At 38.6% G+C, this 18,239-nt stretch overlaps 1 protein-coding gene across 1 annotated transcript in view; it reads left to right on the top strand.

Moving 5' to 3' along the window:
• The first annotated feature begins 5,705 nt into the window (after positions 1–5,705).
• Positions 5,706–18,239, top strand: part of COL23A1 (collagen type XXIII alpha 1 chain) — a 285,667-nt gene continuing 273,133 nt past the window's right edge. Inside the window, exons 1-2 of the mRNA XM_070937268.1 lie at positions 5,706–6,127; positions 15,285–15,354. Coding sequence (XP_070793369.1) covers positions 5,849–6,127; positions 15,285–15,354 — 349 coding nt within the window. The 5' untranslated portion in view covers positions 5,706–5,848. The remainder of the gene's footprint in view (positions 6,128–15,284; positions 15,355–18,239) is intronic.

Genomic DNA, 18,239 nt, shown 5'->3' on the forward strand with positions numbered 1-18,239 from the left:
TTAAGAGTGAATGCATAGAAGGCAGATTGAAAGAATGCATAAGAATGTATGATGGCACTTACAGATGCTAAAAACAACAGTAATAGGGAAGATAAATTAGAAAATGATGGGCAGTTTTTTGGAGTAATTGACCATTTTTGCAATTTTTGAAAGTATGCTGTGGTCCAGGCAGAAGAAGAACATCATGGCTTCAAAATCAAAGGGACTGGTTTGGACAAAACTCAGCAGCACTTTTTCATGCGGCTGTTGATAAAAATAGGATATGCAACATGATTCCCAACGTCTGATGATGGATATGGCACAAGAAGAAGGACATTCTCCCAAATTTTACCTCAACTAGCAGTCACAAAACATGCTAAGACAAATTAGTAAAGATGCTTCCTCCATCTTCCTGGAATCCTCCTACCACCCAGTTTAGCTTTGTCTTTTTTTTTCAAACTAGATGGACTTCTGATAAAGCCTTCACCAGTACCTCTAGGTCTATATGATTTCTCTATAAATATGATGATGTCCTTGTAGCTGGGGCTTTTCAGCATTTACATTTTTTAAATTAAAATGTGTATAGTATGAACAAAGCAGATGCAACTGGTCATCAATGAGAATAGCTATAGCCAGATTGGTACCTATGGAATTGCATTATCTGCTTCTGGAATAGATCAAATCTCTCCAGCAGTAATATTAGTAAGAATCACTTAAAGAATTTGAATTTCAGTAGAAAATTCAGCCCTCAGATTGTCAGATGGTAGATGCATCTCAAGTGGATCTACGATAGCTATTATTGTTTTCATATCTTGGTAGCTGCAATAAGATTGAATTGGGCAGTGCACAGAAATTGCCTAGGTTTATTTTATTCAAAATACACAAGGCAAGTTGATAAGTAGAATAGTATATCAATAGTCATTTCTCTTTCCCTCCCTTATAAATCTCAGAAATATATTATTGTTATTAAAGCTCTCCTGAGCCAGATGTTTATTATAGTGTTTCTGGCTTAGGAGCTGCATAATGCACACATTTTAAAACTGAGATAGACTCCTCTTTTCATCTGTTGAAGGATAACTAAAGACAACTGAGTATTTTGAATGAATTATCATATTGAGTGACAAAAAGCCATATTATTGCCTATATTCCTGATTCAAACTACTTGTCCCTTCTCACACATTTATATTCTGCCAACACATACTCCTTAGGAAGTTGCTGTATGGAATATTTATTTTTATTTGCTGTACTTTAGTTTTTCATGTAGGAAAATAAAGTGCATTTCTTACTTTGAAAATATCTGGAAAATTCACAACTCACTGCAGAGATTTCTGTAGTGCTTAATTTGCTAGAGAGTACAAAGGTAACCTAGAAACTACATCTGACTTCATATTACTACAAATTTACAACAGGAACACAACAGGAGATGGCACTCTGTGGGTACTTGGAGGCATTCAGTATCGTCTCCAGCCAAAAGCCAAGTATATTAGGTTGGGAACAAGTAGTTCAAATCAGAGGATACAGGTAGAGATATAGAGCTTTGCTGGTCAAATATATAACAGTTTATTCAAAAATAAATTCAGTTGTCTTTGATACATTTAGATTGCAGTGATTATCCCACAACTATAAGTAACATTCCACAAAGTTGAAAATTGCATTTCTGAGTAAAACGCATAGAACTGCACTGTGTTTGTCATTCTAGTTTTCTTGTACCAGCCCAGTAAGAAAGAAAAAAAAAACCCTTTGCAGGTCAGCCAATTAAATTCCTTTTCTGATTGGTCACAACTATGCCTGATGTCATTATTTTATATGTAAAATTAGGCATTTTATGCTACATTTGCTTTTTAATACCATGTCCCAGTCAGAAATATCTTTTTGGAGTCCTTAACAATGAAATAATCTTTTGGAACTAGTGTTTTTTATCATTTAAAGTGTGTGTGTGTGTGTGTGTGTGTGTGTGTGTGTGTGTTTTAAATGATAAAAAGCACTAGTTCCATCCCTTCACTGCTTACATTTCCATTATTTAGATGTATTCATTGCAAGATCTGTTTATTCTTGCTTTCTTTCTTTAGCCAGTTCTAATCAAGAGAACCTCTCTTCTTATTCCATAACTGCTAAGTCCGCTCAAGGATATTTGGTGATTTTATCAAAAGCCTTTTGAAAGTGCAAGCAAATAAAATTAGATTTCATAGAATTAAAAAGGGCTCCTTAAAACCATCATGCAACTGAGTTCAATTTATATTACCTTCAAGTAAAAGAATGTTTAAGATTGAAACCTAATGCAATTTTATACTAGAATAAGACCCACCGAGCTCAGTGGGGCTTATGCTTGAGTAAATAGGTATAGGATTGTGTAAGCAGGACAAAGAGGTAATGTTAGATGAAATTATGAGCCAAATTGACATACTAAAAATAAATAGAACCTCAAGTCCAAACAATATCCACACAGAAGTTTTTGAAGAACTTTAATATGAAATTGTTTATCTTTCTTCAAGAACACAGAACTTCTAGAGCCTGAAAAAAAGCCAGTGTGACTCACGGGGGTTTAAGGGGGCAATAAAGGTATTAGGCCAGTTAGTTTTGTTATCAGTTCTAGAGAAAATTATTGAAAGTGTTATCAAAAATAAAATAAGCAAATGCAAGAAAGAATGAGACTTGATGAAAAGAAACCAACTTTAGTTTCTATAAAGTTAAATCTTATTTTTGTAGACTTATTTGAGGATGTTAACATACATGTTGACAATACTGACCCAAGAGTAATTTTTTTTAGAAAAGAAATAAAAAATATCTGAGCAAATTTAACTGTAAGAGGAAGGAGCAATCATTGACAACTGGTGAAGAACTGGAACCAAGATGGGAATAAATGGCCAATTTTCACACTGATGAGAAGTGTAAATTGGAATCCTCCAGGGAGTGTTGTTGTAACTGCTATTGTTTATTTGCATGTGTGATTTTATGGAGGATTTGGGGGAGGGGGAATGTCTGCTAAAGCCAAATATCTGTGGAACCTAAAAAAATATAACTGACTTCACTTGCCTCCAACTTACATCTCTTATATAGTGTAAATAATGTAAAATGATGCGAATGTTAATTTATTGTTCAGAATGTGTTAGACACCATGGACTTTAATCTGGTAAAGTCTGAACTAAAATGAGCAGTGTTGGGCTTCTGAGTTTAGTGACTGTGGTCTAGACAATAGATGTGTGAACTAAAATGTATATTGCAACTGAGGTCTTCTAATTAGTAGTCTGTAAATTTGAGGCAGGAGATCACATCAGTCAATCCTAAAGGAAATCAACCCTGACTGTTTTTTGGAAGGATAGATACTGAAGTTGAAGCTCAAATACTTTGGCCACCAAATAAGAAGAGAGGACTCATTGGAAAAAATCTTTGTGTTGGGAAAGATGGAAGGCAAAAGGAAGTTAGATAATGTCATTGAAGCAAAGAAGATGGATTTGGGCAGATCCAGGAGATAGTGGAGGACAGGGGGCGGGGATGGTGGTGTGCCATGGGCTCATGAGGAGTCAGACAAGATTTAGCAACTGAACTACTAAATTTAGTGCTGAGTAGTTATAGCTCTGTTGGCTGATGAAATCAAACTATTCAGTGTGATAACATCAAAAATGGACTGCAAAAATCTCCCAAACTCTCCAAACTGAGTGAAATGTGTTTATAAACCACCTTTAATGCATCTGTGAAAGGAGATGGATGGTTTCTAAAAAAAAGATAGATCGACAGATTGATAGATCGATAGACAGATAAAATTAAATTCAGTGTGAACAACTGTGAAGTGATATATGTTGACATAAAATCTCACCAGTACATTAATGAGATCTTAGTAACACTAGGAAAGAGATCTTTTGTCATGGTGGGCAGCTTGATGAAAATGTAACTATGTACAGCTGCCACAACAAAGGGAAATTCAATTATTGGAAACTAGGGATTTTAGCACTCAGAGCACTGATCATTACACTTTGAAAGGGATTATTTTAAAGCTAGGAAAGGTGCAAAAAATGACAATCAAAATTATTAAGGGCTAGAGAAACTCTTCTACAAAGAAAGGCTACAGTACAGCAATCAAGGCTCTTAGAACAAAATGAAACAAATACAGAGTGCACCAAATCAGACAATGCTTAGATAATGAGGTTTTCTCTCATTACCTTAGACTTCAAAATCCTCCATTGAAATTGAATGCAGAGAGATTCGGGATTGATAGAAAGAAAAATATATTTTAAATGAAACTCAGTTAAATTAGAATTTGCAACTGGCATTGTGGAAGATCAGAGGATCAGGATATCAGTGGCTATGAATACTAATTGTCTGCTATATCCTGGATTATAGGCAGCCCTAGGCGGTAACAATGGAAGAGGGCTCTCAGCCTCCCGTCTAGGTTTAAAGAGCTTCCCAATTCAATCAAGCTGCCCAGTGTGATAAAATGCTGGACAAGCTCTTCTTACAATTCCATCACATTAACATGGTCTCTTTAATGTATAAATTATATGAGAATAAAGGTTCATTCTCTGAGCTTGTGGGTTGTTTTTTGAATGCTTCATTACCAGATTAGGTAACATCTTTAGCAAAATTTAGGGAATGTCACTGCTTATAAGGGCTTTGAGTGGTTAGTAGGTCTTGTGAGGGGAGGGTCATGTCAGGTGAGGGTCTTGACCCTCCCCCCACAGGACCTACTGACCACTCAAAATCCTTATAAGCAGAAGAACACCAACACTGACATTCCCTAAATTCTGCTGAACATGTTACCTAGTCTGGTAACGAAACCTTTGGAAACCAACCCACAACGCCTGGAGAATGAACCTCCACTCTCATCCTATATCTGAGCTACATATATTTGCTACTATTATAAGTTATTTGCTATGGGTTATAAATTACATCTGGTGTCTTTCTTTGGGCTGGAATGGAGCCATTGGGAAATTAAAGACCACAGACCCTATAATATATAAGCAAAAAGTATCCGAAGGTACAACTTCATAGGGGTTCAAGGTGAACCCCTATGAAGTTGTATCTTCGGATACTTTTTGGATGGATAGTTCATTTTTTGACTAATTATCCCTCCCATCCCCTACAAAGCAAAGCCAAGTCAGAAGTGAACCTCACCAAAGTTCAGTGGCACCAATATCCCATGCCACCGAGAATGGGAATAGCACTGAAGGAGCGCCACATTTACATGCACCCCCCAGTCTTTCCAGGCCATCTGATAAGATTTTGAGACGGCTCTACTCATCCAGTACTGGGGGAAGATTTGTTTGTTTGTTTTTTACCACCGTCGCTGCCCCCGGGAGAAACCGACGGGACGGCTGAGGAGAATCTACCGCACCCCATCAGCTGAGAAGAATCCTTTCCGCGGTGTCCGGGCAGCAGCAGAAAGGGGGAGAAGGGGGTCCCGTTCGCAGCCTCGAGCCCCCTTTCTCCATTTCTGAGCTGAGGGGGTGGGGTGCTCGGCGCAGCTCTGATCCGGGCTGGGAGGAAAACTCGAAGGCGTTGGGGGGGGGTCGCCTATCCATTTCGGAATCCCCCCCGGGGAAGGAGAGCCTCGAGTGGTGGACGCCGCCCCCGCCTCCCCAGTGCCAGAGGGCTGAGAGGGGGGGAGAAAGAGAGAGAGAGAGGCAGGCAGGCACCCACCTACCCTCCTCCCTGCCCCCGCCCCGCGCAGCTGGAGGGCCATGCTAGGGAAGAGGCCACGCTTCCCAAACTTCCTGCCCCGCTCGCTCGGCCAACGGGTGCCAAGAGCTGCCGCCGCGACCGCCGCCGAGCGAGCGCTTCCTCAGCCAGGGAACCGCAGGAGCCGCCGCAGCTCCCGGGGGAGGACCTGAGCGCTCGCCTTGCTTCTACCTCGCCGAGCGCGCGCGCGCGCGAGATGAGCGGGCCTCGAGAGAAAGCGCCCGAGGCTGCCCCCCAAAGCGGCGGTCGCTGCGCCGGGGGCGTCGGCAGGGGCCCCGTTATCCTCTCGCTGCTCTTCTCGCTCCTCTCGGTGGGCGCTTGCTTTCTCCTCAGCGCCAAGACCTCCAAGCTGCAAGGGCGGCTGGTGGCCCTGGAAGAAGAGTTGGCCAGCCGCGCCTGGAGCCCCGGAGAGCAGCTGGCCGCCGAGCCTTTGCTCGCCGCGCTTCAGCCTCAGGTGGACGACCTTCTCCGGGAGGTAAGGGCTGAGAAGGGCGGGGTGGGGGACAAGGGCGGGGCGGGAGGCTGCCTTATTTGCCCGCTTCTCTCAAGTAAACTTTCGAAGAAAAGTCTGGCTTTCCCCCCTCCCCACCCCACCGGCTCTGGGAAGGGGCTGCGAATGGCAGGCAGGCAGGCTGGCGTTTGGATCCAAATCTCGGCCACCGACGTCTTTTTGATTGACAGCGCGGGGCTCGACCCGAGAATGCAGGCAGAGCCCCGTCGCACCTCACAGCTTAATCCAAGGCTGAGGAGGGCATCTGAAGGCGCCGCCGCCGCTTGCGATCTGCTGAAGCGGCGGGACTCTGCATAGCTGTGGGTCTTCAAAGTGCCTCCCAGGGCATCGGGTGTCGTTTCTGCTGTAACTGGCCGAGACCGTTACAACTCGATGCTGGAAGCAGGCGGATGGGACCCTCGCTCTCTGCCTTCTCCAAATGATAACACTTGTGGGGGTGTTTTGCATTGTGGAACTCCATGCTTAACCTTTTAACCTACATTTCCTCAAAGAGCTCGGGACCTGGTGAAAACCCTATCCTCAACACCTGCTCCGTGTTGTTGTCACAACACTCCCAGCTAAGCTAGAGCAAGATGATCCATTGCTTAATATATTGTGAGAACCACAGCGGTTTAATTAGTTTAGTAAACCATTAGCATGTTCCAAGTGACTTGCTCGAGAGCATCCTCTGATCTAAAATGTTTGAGCGGGGATTCAGATCTGGCTTTAACCCAGCTGTTATCTGCCAGGATGCACTGTTTTAATTGCTGGATTGCAAGCACTACAATATATAAGTAAAAATATCCTCTAGTTGAGGTTAACTCTTGGTGGCGGCATTCTTGCAGTTTTCTCAGCACCATTTTGGAGATGGGTTGCCTTTGCTTTTCCTGGGATCATTTTTGTTTTTTGTTTTATTTCACATTTTAATCAACTCCCTTGGATGAATGTAAAAGAAATTTATATTTTGAGCAGGTACAGAATGTTTCCTTAGCTATGGTTCCAAAATTGTAAAAGTGATTTGAGGATGTCAAGGTCTCTCCAAAGCTCTTTTAAACTAATATTCTCCAGAAATGTTGGACCACAACTCACAAAACTGTATAGGTATAATTAATTTTGTACACTTTTGTAAATATACATTTGTGAAATATGGATTTCTAGATTACTTCCTTACCTTACCTTATGTTTTTAAATTCTGTGACAGCAGTACTCAAAACAGTCTTTATCATAGTGATCAGTTGACTTTCCAGAATATCAGGTTGGCATTGCAATTTAAGACATATCTGGAGGGTTTCAGGTTAGTGAGAGGGGGTTTATAAATGGCTGAAACATTTCAAACTTACTGATAATCATATTGTGTAGAGTTGGGAAAAGCTCCAGTAATAACCTTTCTTAAAATCAAAAGCACTTTAAGAATATTTCACAGGAAAGGGAGAGCCTCCTAGTAAGTGTAAAATGAAGCTAATTTAATTTATGAAATGCGTTAAATAGGGTTGCAAAGATGTGCAAATCATGGGCCATATCTTTTAGATTGGTTGGCAATTAATACACAGACTTGACTGGCATGGTGTTCACACAAATCTTAATATCGGTTTAATTATCTGTTACAATTAAGACATCCCCTTTCTAGCATTGAACTGGGCTGATCTGGAACAAAACATGGTGTAATTGGATTAGTACTTGGATGAAAATCCAATAGAAAGTCCTTTGGTTGTAATGTAGGTGACACAATTAGACAAAATTAGAAGAATGCAATGGCAAACCACTTTTGTATAGTTGCCAAGAAAACTACATGGACATGTCTATACAGCCATCAGGAGTTAAGTTTGACAAGAGGGAAGCCAAGGGCACTTTCTTAAGTACCTAGTTGTTTGTTCTGTGCCTTCACAAAATGTTAGATACCACTCACTGACAACTTGATTCTGCTTCTTCATAGGATAATTGCTGACGTGAAGTGAGGACAGAAGCTTATGACACTGTAAAAACAAAGACATTTGTTATACCTATGAAAAGAGAACTGATTTGCATGCTATAGTAAGGGATTAAAAGTGTTTTTTTTTCTGCAATAAACCAGGATGGCTACTATTCTAAAATATTCATATCTGGAATTATACAGAATGATAGTCCTTCTCAGTGGTAGCCCCCTTTCCTCTGGAATTCTTTCTTTCCTGAGGTATGTGAAGTTTCTGCTTTGCTGACATCTCAAAAATCAATTACATATACTTTATTCCAATGAACCTTTGATCACAGCTGATTGATTGATTGAGAGTGTTTGTCTAAGGTTTTGCATTGGATTGCATTTCTATGTTTTCCCCTTGTTTATTTCTGTGTCCAGATTTTTGTTTGTTTTGATGATGTAGTGCCTGGTTTCTTTCAGGATTGGGGCAGATTACAAATATTGATAGATAGGTAAATAAAGCACTGTAAGTTTTATCTAACAGGTTTATAGTGTTTGGGGTTTTTTGCTCATGAAATTTTACAATTTGCAGCCAACATCAGGAGCAGAATTAGAAAGGCTAAGAATCCCTTTCATGGTATGTTTTCTAATCCTATGCAAATTATCCATAGTTCGCTTTCTTTAAAAGACCAGAAGTGTATGGGATATAGATACATGATGCAAAATCAATGCCAAAAGAGGAAAACAGTTTATAGTGTTGCTCAGTCTGTAGCTATATCTCCAAGACTGGAAAATTGGCATGAAATTGCTTAACATTTAAACAAAACCAGGACAGAATCTTGACAGCAACATCTATATGCTGTCTAACTCCACTTAATGTTGGTTGTAAGTAGCCAAGAAAAGAATAACAGGGAGTTTAAATTTTATTTCAAAAACAAAATTTCTGCAGAACTACATGATTAACATAGATACTTTCGTTCCAAAGAATATGAATAAATATGCCCTTTGATTTTTAATTTTGGTGTTACTGACAGAGCATTCAAATAAGGTAATTGTTCAATTAGTCTCAGATACAGTTCTTCTTTTTAACTGTCACAAGATAACTTGTAAGATATCCTGGAGTACACTATCCAGCTATAAATAGCACTTTCCTACCAATGTTTTGAATTTTGTAGCCAATCTGTACAATATGATTAGTTCAGTCCAACTTTACTGGCTTGTGATTTAGAAATAGAGGAACACAAGCCAACAGAAATGGGGAAATTACTACTGTAGTGCAATAGTATAATTGCAGCTTAATGAAGTGATATTGCAATGAAAAATCCCTTCTTGAAATAGTCATTATGAAAAAAGGAAATTCTAATATAAGCAGTGGATGCTACAGAAATGCTCAAAGAAAAACAGTAGATTTATTTTTCTCATATAGCTGGATATTGCAAACCTATCCAGCTATAATTTGGATTTCATTTTTGTTTATGATTGAGAATAGTTTCTTAGTCACTGAACTTTTAAAAATTTGGATTGGTTCAGACATACAGTAATGCTAAATCAATGAACCATTGGTATAAATCTTACATTTATTAGGTCTCCTGCTGTGTTTATTTTCTTTTTCTGAGTGACTACAGAATTGGAATGCTTTGACTTTTCTAAAACATTTTTAAACCGGCATACAAAGAAGAATATGGGGATTAATGTATTCATTCATTAGAGAATCAAGTTTTAGTTATTTAATAAAGGTCTGAAACCAAAAAGGATACATATGGAGGATTAAAAGAAAGGTTCAAAATAGACAAAATTCATAATTGTTGAGCTAGTGTCAGGTAGGCTAAAATTTAGAATAAGATGAAGTTGGTGAATGATAATAAACAACAAAAGATTCTTCAGATGCATTCAAAATAAAAGAGAAAAGATTTATACCAGTTGCCCAGTGAAGATGGCAAAATGCTAGACATTAGCACACAACATATAAAGGTGAAACTACTCAGTTCCTATTCTGATTCAGGCTTTATCAACAAGAATGCATGTGTTGTACCAGGCAGAATGAGGGGGCAGGCCTGAAGCTTGAGATTGAGAAAGAGAGAGATGGTCAGGACATATCAGTTTATTCTGAAGGAGTTTAAATCTACAGAGCTGCATGAGTTACATCCTACCATACTATAGGAACATTGTACTATAGAATTCCAGACACAGGAATGGTCTGGCTGAACTTTTATGTATTACTTTTGAGAAATCCCAGAAAACAGCCAAAATGGTTCTCAACCTTGGCAGCTTGAAATTATGTGTGCTTCATACTGTCTGAGGAATCCTGGGAGTTGAAGTCCACATGTCTTCATGTTGCCATGGTTGAGAAATACCGTGATAGAAAATAAAAAGAAGGCGATGTCACAGGAAATTATGACTTCAGAAATGGCAAAAGGAGAGAGGATCCAGGAAACTATTACCAACCCTTCAAGGTAGGTCAGATCTGGAAACGGACTCAAAGTGACTGGAAATGTATTAACATAGACTATAGTAACAGAATCTTGAAGGCCTACCTATGTTTTTCCTAAAACTTTGTTTCCTGGTCCTAAAATATGCTTACCACATAGATCAGGGATGTCAAACTGACGGCCTGCGGGCCAGATGCATCACATGCAGGCCATACCCACTCCAGCTTCATGAAGGAAAAAAACATCGCAATATGTCATGCGACATGACAGCAACGTGACCCCACAAGTTTGACACCCTGATATAGATTCTCCAAGGTCATTTTTGTGGCCCTCTACAACTTGAAACAATTAGTCTTATAACAATACCTGGGAAGATTTGAGAAAAGATAATAAAACAATCAGTCTGCAGATACCTTGATAATAATGTGGTGATTATCAAAAGCCAGTATGGATTAGTCAATAGTAGATCTTGTGCAGCTGACATTTTTTTAGACTTGTAACGTTAAATATTGGATTGCCATGGACATAAAGAATCTTGATTTCAATAAGCATTTGATAAAGTATTCAAGAACATTCTGGATTGGGAAACTATATGGGCTGGATATCAAAACAATTAGAGGGATATATAGCTATCTTTAAAAAACTTCCATTAGAAGAAAGGATCTGTTTCTATCATCCCCAAAGAATGATCCAGAAGAATGATCTTAGGTACAGGAGGAAAGCAACTTGACTGTGGAGCTAATTATCAAGGGAGATGGTGCTCATGTTCACTGAATATATTCAAGGAGAAGCTGGATAACCTGTTGCCAGGATTATTATGATTCCTAAACCAAGTAAAGTATTGAGTTTTAAAAGGAAGTTCATAGTGTTATAGATTGTAAGGCTGAAAGAAACTTTGGGTATTTAATCCATCTTCCCATTCAATGTAGGAATCACCTCTCCAGTTCTGATACACGGCCTTACACAGCTTTTCCTCCTCTAGGGAAAGAAAATCTATAATCTGTCATGACAAAACAGTTTCAAATACCTAAAGTCAAGTTTCATGCCTTCCAGCACTTTTGTCTTCTCCAAGCTAAACTACCCAACATGTTCAGCTGTTCTTCATGTAGTTTTCAGTCTTGACTCCTTATCATCTTTGTTGTTTTCCTCTGGGAATGCTCCAGTTTTTCCAGTGTCATTCCTAAAATGTGATGCTCAAAACTGAATGCATCACTGAATACAGTGATTATCAGTAACATTATTGTAACACTACTTTTGATGTGCATTGATTATGAGTGCATAGTTTTTTTCTTTTTCTTCTGTAAAAATATAATAACAGTTGGCTCAACCAAGATAGATTCTTTTTGAATACGGTATTTCCCCTGCACTTTATACTCCTATGGGTATTTGATTTTTCCTACCCAAATATAAGACTTCACATTTGTTTCTGTTGAAATTCTATCTGCTATATCCTCCTCCTCCTCCTCCTCCTCCTCCTCCTCCTCCTCCTCCTCCTCCTCCTCCTCCTCCTCCTCCTCCTCCTCTTCTCCTTCTCCTTCTCCTTCTCCTTCTCCTTCTCCTTCTCCTTCTCCTTCTCCTTCTTCTTCTTCTTCTTGCCTAATTCTTATATAGAAACACTGGAATACTCTTTGTATTTATATGGAGACATTGGAATTTTTGGATCATGTAACTTAACCTGCATCTTTTTGCGTAAGTGCTCACTTGTGTGATGGATTTTTTTATAACACAATTGATGGGATTAACACATGAAAATGTCTTCTTAGCCTATAATATACAGTTTGAAAAACAAATTTCATATATTTACAAGGTGGCACAGGTTCCTGACATTTTATCATATTTGGGACCCACAGCAAGGCCTTTCTGACAGACCACGCCAAAGGAGAATATTAATCTTGGGGAAGATGATTTTGGAAGATATCCAAGCCTTAAACTATGTACGGCAGGGGTGTCAAACTTGTGGCATCACAGCGGTGTCACGTGATGTATCACAACTTTTCCCCCTTCGCTAAAGCGGGCATGGGTGTGGCCAGCGTGTGACTCATATGGCCCATGGGCCGTGAGTTTGACAGCCCTGATGTATGGTTTTAAAGGTGACAACCTGCACTTTGAGCTGCATTTGGAATTACTTGGCAGTCATTGCTGCATCTGCAATCGATGGTGTTACATAGATGTCATATCGGTGAACCTTAGTACTCCTGTAACTATTCAAGCCAATTACTGAACCAAATAAAGTGACTGACCAGTCTTCAAGGGCAGCCCCATGAGAGCCACTTGTGAAGTACAAAGGCATGCATTAAGCCCCTTCTTCCAAAAAATGGCTGCAGCTGGTATACAAGATGCAATTGTTCAAAGATCCTCCACCTGCTTTTTAAGCAGGAGGTCTGGGTGATTTGCATTATTTGACTAGTGTAAAGACAAAAGCCATTGTCTCTAAATTTACCTCCTTCAGTGGATAACTAAATAAAGTTGTGCAGCTCTTTTTGCTAAAACATGTTAATGTCTATTTTCTATATTACCAAGCTGTTATTTTTAGTTGTCATAGGTCAGTGCCAAAGAAGAGAATGGATGTCATTGCAGAGACATCAGTGATGGCATGCCAGTGAAAGATGAGAGCTCCAAAGGAGGGCATCAGAGTATGATACCTCATTCTTGTGCTGCACAAAATGTCCCAAGAGCACGTCTCTAGGTGACACTCCACAGTTAGAAAGTTCTCAAATAAATTTGCCTTGAAAAATGATTAGGTGCTAGAACAACTTGGTTTTTTTAAAAAAAGAGCATTTGTTGTGTTTTTCTCTTCTTTGACTTCTCAGCCTTAGTCCTAAAGAAAAAAAAGTTACTTTATTGTATACTAGCTGATGACCCGGTGCTGCCTGGATATTTTTTCATCCTAATCCCCCCGCCTCCCGCGCATCTGCACATGACTCACAGCGCATGTGCACATGACCAGTTTGGGCCTAGTAGGCCTCCCTGCAGCCTCCTGTGAACCAAAACGGGCTGCGGAAGGGCTGTGCTGCCCCCAGTGCCCCATTTTTGGCCTAGTACGCCTCCCTGCAGCCAAAATGGGCCACGGGGTGGGGAGCTTGCACCTCACCCCCATGCTCCCCCTGCCCCCTGTGCATGCGCGGCAGAGACCCAAATATCAGCATGCATGGTGGAGCTGAGCTAGCTCTGTGTGCCACCTGCGTGCCAGGACACACACACCGAGGGGTGTTAGGGGTGTCTTACTCCCACAGTGTTTGTCTCCAGAGGGTAAGTCATCTGTGTGCCAGTTTGGTTGGAATTGCTCAAGGTATTCCAGAGTTATGCTTGAACGAACATGCATGCATGCATACATACATACATACATATAGATGCTTCTGGATTCAGGGGAGGAGCATATATGAAGCTCCACTTTTCAAATAGTTAAAGCAGCCGTATCTTTTTCCAAGCCTGCACAACTACTTTGGGTGCTGTTTCCAGATGTTCCTGCATGTTCATACATGCAAAATCACTTTTCTTTGCTGGGAAAAAGACAGGGAGGTGACTAGACTGCATGTATGCAGACAGCTTGAACTCACAGCCCAAAAGAAGTGCTCCATTGTGTTCAGCAGCACCTTTTGGAAGGATTTGCCCAGTCCTAAAGTACATTATATAAATTGGATTCCCTACCAATCCATGGAAACAACTTCATCAATCCATAATGCAAGTGTCAACGTATTTCAGAGCTGCATTAAATATATAAGTAGAGCTTTCTTTGTAATTTTCTAAATCTTCCAGTCTAACGCTCCATTCCGGAGAACTTCTCTGTAGACTGAGCTGAGCCACCATTATAACAGATGAATAATGTCTCATCTATTTTTCAATAGTATCATAGGGATAGGATCTTAATTTTCCAAAGCCTTTGCTATTTCAAATATGCCCAGAATCTTTGTTCTGAAACTGGAAATGAAGTTTTCAGAGGCTCGTAGTACAAGCTGGAAAAGCAGCATTGGTATTCCCACCACAATAACTAGATTGGAATGGTTGTGTTCTCTTGTTAATTCTATGGAAGAAAGAGAATTTGTAATTTGTCCCAACTCCTTTCTAATGCCTGAATAGACATGAGGAAGTTATAGGTTACTTTTTTCAATTGGCTGCTGAATTGTCAGTAGTTGCATAGTTTCAATTTGGCATGAATTTTTCTAGTTTTCAATATCTTGCTCTTTCTCTTATTTATTTTATTATTTGTTTTATTTGGTTTGATGCAAAATCTATGATGCTGCATAGAGCCTCAAAAGTGAATAGAAACAAGTATTCTAAATTCAACAGTGCAGCTTTATTTTCTAGCTTCTTCGTTTTTTAAATGTGAAAGCTGCATAACCCTATCTACAAACAGACAGTCTATAAAAGGTAATTCCTTTAGTTTAAAAAAATGCATACCATTTTTGTGCACAGTATGCATTTATGGATATCATTGTTTATTTGGGTCTCAGTCAATGATTTTACAGAGTGTCTAGGGGAAAACGTGATGAATGGTTAAGAATAGATTCAACTATTACTAAGTAATTTTGAACATTAAATATAAAATAATTGAAAGGAACAAACAGATCAGAGTGCTGGTTTGTGTAGTTTATTTGGCTTCAAGTACTTCATTATTTTAAAATTAACTAAATATGGGTGCAATCCAATCAAAGCTAAACAAGTCTTGGAATTTCCAGTGGGTGAGATCTAAACATTTCCTTAATTTTCTCATTGAAAATTCTCATTGGCTTCAATATGGCTAAGAGTTGTATGTTTAACAATAACATGGATCACATTTGTTGGCTATTAATTTTTATTTATATATTTGCTTTCTTGACAGAAACTGAGCGAAGGATTAGCCAAACTACGTACAGCAAGAGATGTACCCTCTGAATGTCATTGCCCACCAGGTAGGTGGATGAGAAATAGAATTTTTTAAATTAGATATATTGTGCTATTAAGTGAATGTGAGAAATAAATATCTATGATAGCATTGCTTGAAAAATTGGGGTGTCCTGGTTTGAATATATTTACAAGTAGTTTTTTGTTGTATGGGCAGGAGATCTCTGTTTGATTTTATTCAATCAATAAAAATAGAGTTGGAAGTCTTCCAGTCCAAACCCCTGCTCAAGCAGAAGACCCTATACCATTTCAGACAAAAGTGAATAGACAGTGAAATTAATTGGTTCATTTAGTTTTGAAATGTCTGAGTGTTTTCATAACATAATAAATTATCCCTTATTAGAACATATACCTAAATGTTTCTTAATTTTTTTACCCCAAAGCACCCTTTGCTGGATGAGTAAGTACCTTCAGTATGCATGGTTGTTTAAAAATCTTTATAGATTTATCCCAAAGATAATTTCTTAGAAGAATCATTAAATAATTTTGTTAGCTTTTGTGCAGCTGTCTTTTGTGAAATTTAGTGAGATTCAGTTAATCAATGTCTAATGATTTCAGTATGAGCAAAATATGCAAGTATTTGCTTGTTTCTTTCTATAAATATTGCTGATCACATTTGGAACAACACAGAACAGGGCATCTTGTATTTGAAAAGCCTGCAGCCACATGAATGGGGTCATTTTTGTAAAGGTTGAGGTGAAGTGTTTCCAAGTGGACATTTTTGTTTTGCACAGAAACCAAAGTCATTGCACATATACTTGGATCAGTTATTATTTTCTAATGAAAACCTCGTGGGGCCCAATGTTTAGAAGCAGTCAAAAGACTGTAAACTGAAATTATGCTAACATTAGTACATGTAAATTTTGCAGGTTGTTTTTGAAATCCTGAGAAAGGTAACATTATTTTACCCTCTTTTTATCTTTAAATTATATATAATAGTTCTATTAGATTTTTGTTTTAAACATAATTGTAGTTCTTTTACTTTAGTAACTACTATCAAAATAAATTGATAGCTGTCTTCATGCTTATATTGACTTATCTTTTCCAAGCAGGTTACTATAGATTTATTGATATATTAACTTAAAATTATTTGAAGTATGACAAAATATCAGTTAAATTTGAAGACTGGGAAGCCTGCCTAATATTTAAGGGTGTGTTTTGATTCTTGGAGCAAAGACAACAGTTTGAAGTTCTTGATTAGGTTTAAATCAATGCTCTTTCTGACTTAGATAGCCATCTTGTGCTTCCCAAATTCAGAGGCAAAATCCAAACTTTTGGCCGAACGTTTTTAAATCGTTTTTTTCCCATCTCTGCATGTGAAAACTGTGTATGTTAAGCTTTCTTGAGGTATAGCCAGTCTATTTTTTCATGTTAACATTGTTGGCCTTGTTTCATGGGTTATTTCACTGCGTTGCCAGCTGCATCTTCAAAACCCCCAATGTAAAATAAATAAATGTACTGAAACTTCCTGTAGAAAAAAAAACTTATTTTACAATGAACAGGCCCCCAGCCATGGCATTAATATGGTTGTACATTTTATTTGTGTGCTTGAGATTTTGATGATTTTTCATGATTTCTATTCTTAAAAAATGAAATACATTTTTCAGCTTAAACAATTCATTTAGTGACTGTTTGAAGTTACAACTGCACTGAAAAAAAGTGACTTATGATCATTTTTCACACCTATGACTGTTGCAGCATCCGCATGGTCATGTGATTAAAATTCGGATTCTTGACAACTGTCTCATATTTATGAGGGCTGCAGTGTCCTGGAGTCATGTGATCACTTTTTGCAACCTTCTGACAAGCAAAGTCAATAAGGAAGCCAAATTCACTTAACTGTGTTTTTAACTTAACAACTGCAGTGATTCACTTAACAACTCATAAAAGGTTGTAAAATGGAGCAAAACTCACTTAACAAATGTCTCATGTCCCAGAAATTTTGGGCTCAATTGTGTAAATTGAGGACTACGTGTATACTGCAACTATGTTTCTTGATTATGAAATCACTGAAGGACAGTTAACATTTATAGTTAGTTGATGCCAGTATCTGGAGTCCCCAACATTTTTGGGTTATAAATGCATATTTGGGAAACTTACAAAATTGCCACTAGGGTAGATTTTTCTGTGCACAAAGTGGCTGTAATAAGGAACATAATATAACACTTTTTTGCCAAGCAAAGGTGGACATAACATTCAAGCAAAGCACCAAATCTCTCATTACTATTTTTGTTTTTTTAAAAAATTGGGTTCTAGATACGTTAATGAAAGTGAGACAAAGTGGTACTTTTACTTTGCAGTATGCCAACTTCCTCTCTTAAAAATTATAATATATATATATTTATTTAATGCAAAAAATCCTGGCCCCAAAAGTACGTCTTTATGCCTGTCAACATTGTTTGGTACCATGTTGGAGATGATGATGATCATCTCCACATGATGGTCATCTCCACATGGTCGCATGATGAGAACTTTCCCTTTGCAAATCCTCTGTCTTGCTTTCGTGGTCCAACTCTGCATCTCCACCTGTCTTTTGTATGACAGGCAGTTTTCAGGAAAATCATATGCTATGGTTTAATCTTTTGCTTTCTTCTCTCCTGCTTCTCTCTTCCATCCTCCATTGCCATTTGTTTTATTTGCCTTCTACTTCTTTATTTATTCTCTATTGTGCTCAAGACCAAACTCAAACAGAAATCTGTGATGAAGATCTCTTCATATCAAATTCAAGTATTGCTGCACAGGGAAAGACTTGGATCAGAACTGTGGTTCTGAGATAGGAAATATTTTTCCCTACCATATTTTCCCAATCCAAATTGGACTTCCTACAGTGAAAAGCATGAAGTATTAATTGGCTGAAACTGTAAGTTCATTAACTGAAACCATAAGTTCATTT

Source organism: Pituophis catenifer, unplaced genomic scaffold, assembly GCF_029215685.1.
Source record: "Pituophis catenifer annectens isolate HBS135680 unplaced genomic scaffold, rPitCat1.0.hap2 SCAF_2, whole genome shotgun sequence".
Taxonomy (NCBI): domain Eukaryota; kingdom Metazoa; phylum Chordata; class Lepidosauria; order Squamata; family Colubridae; genus Pituophis; species Pituophis catenifer.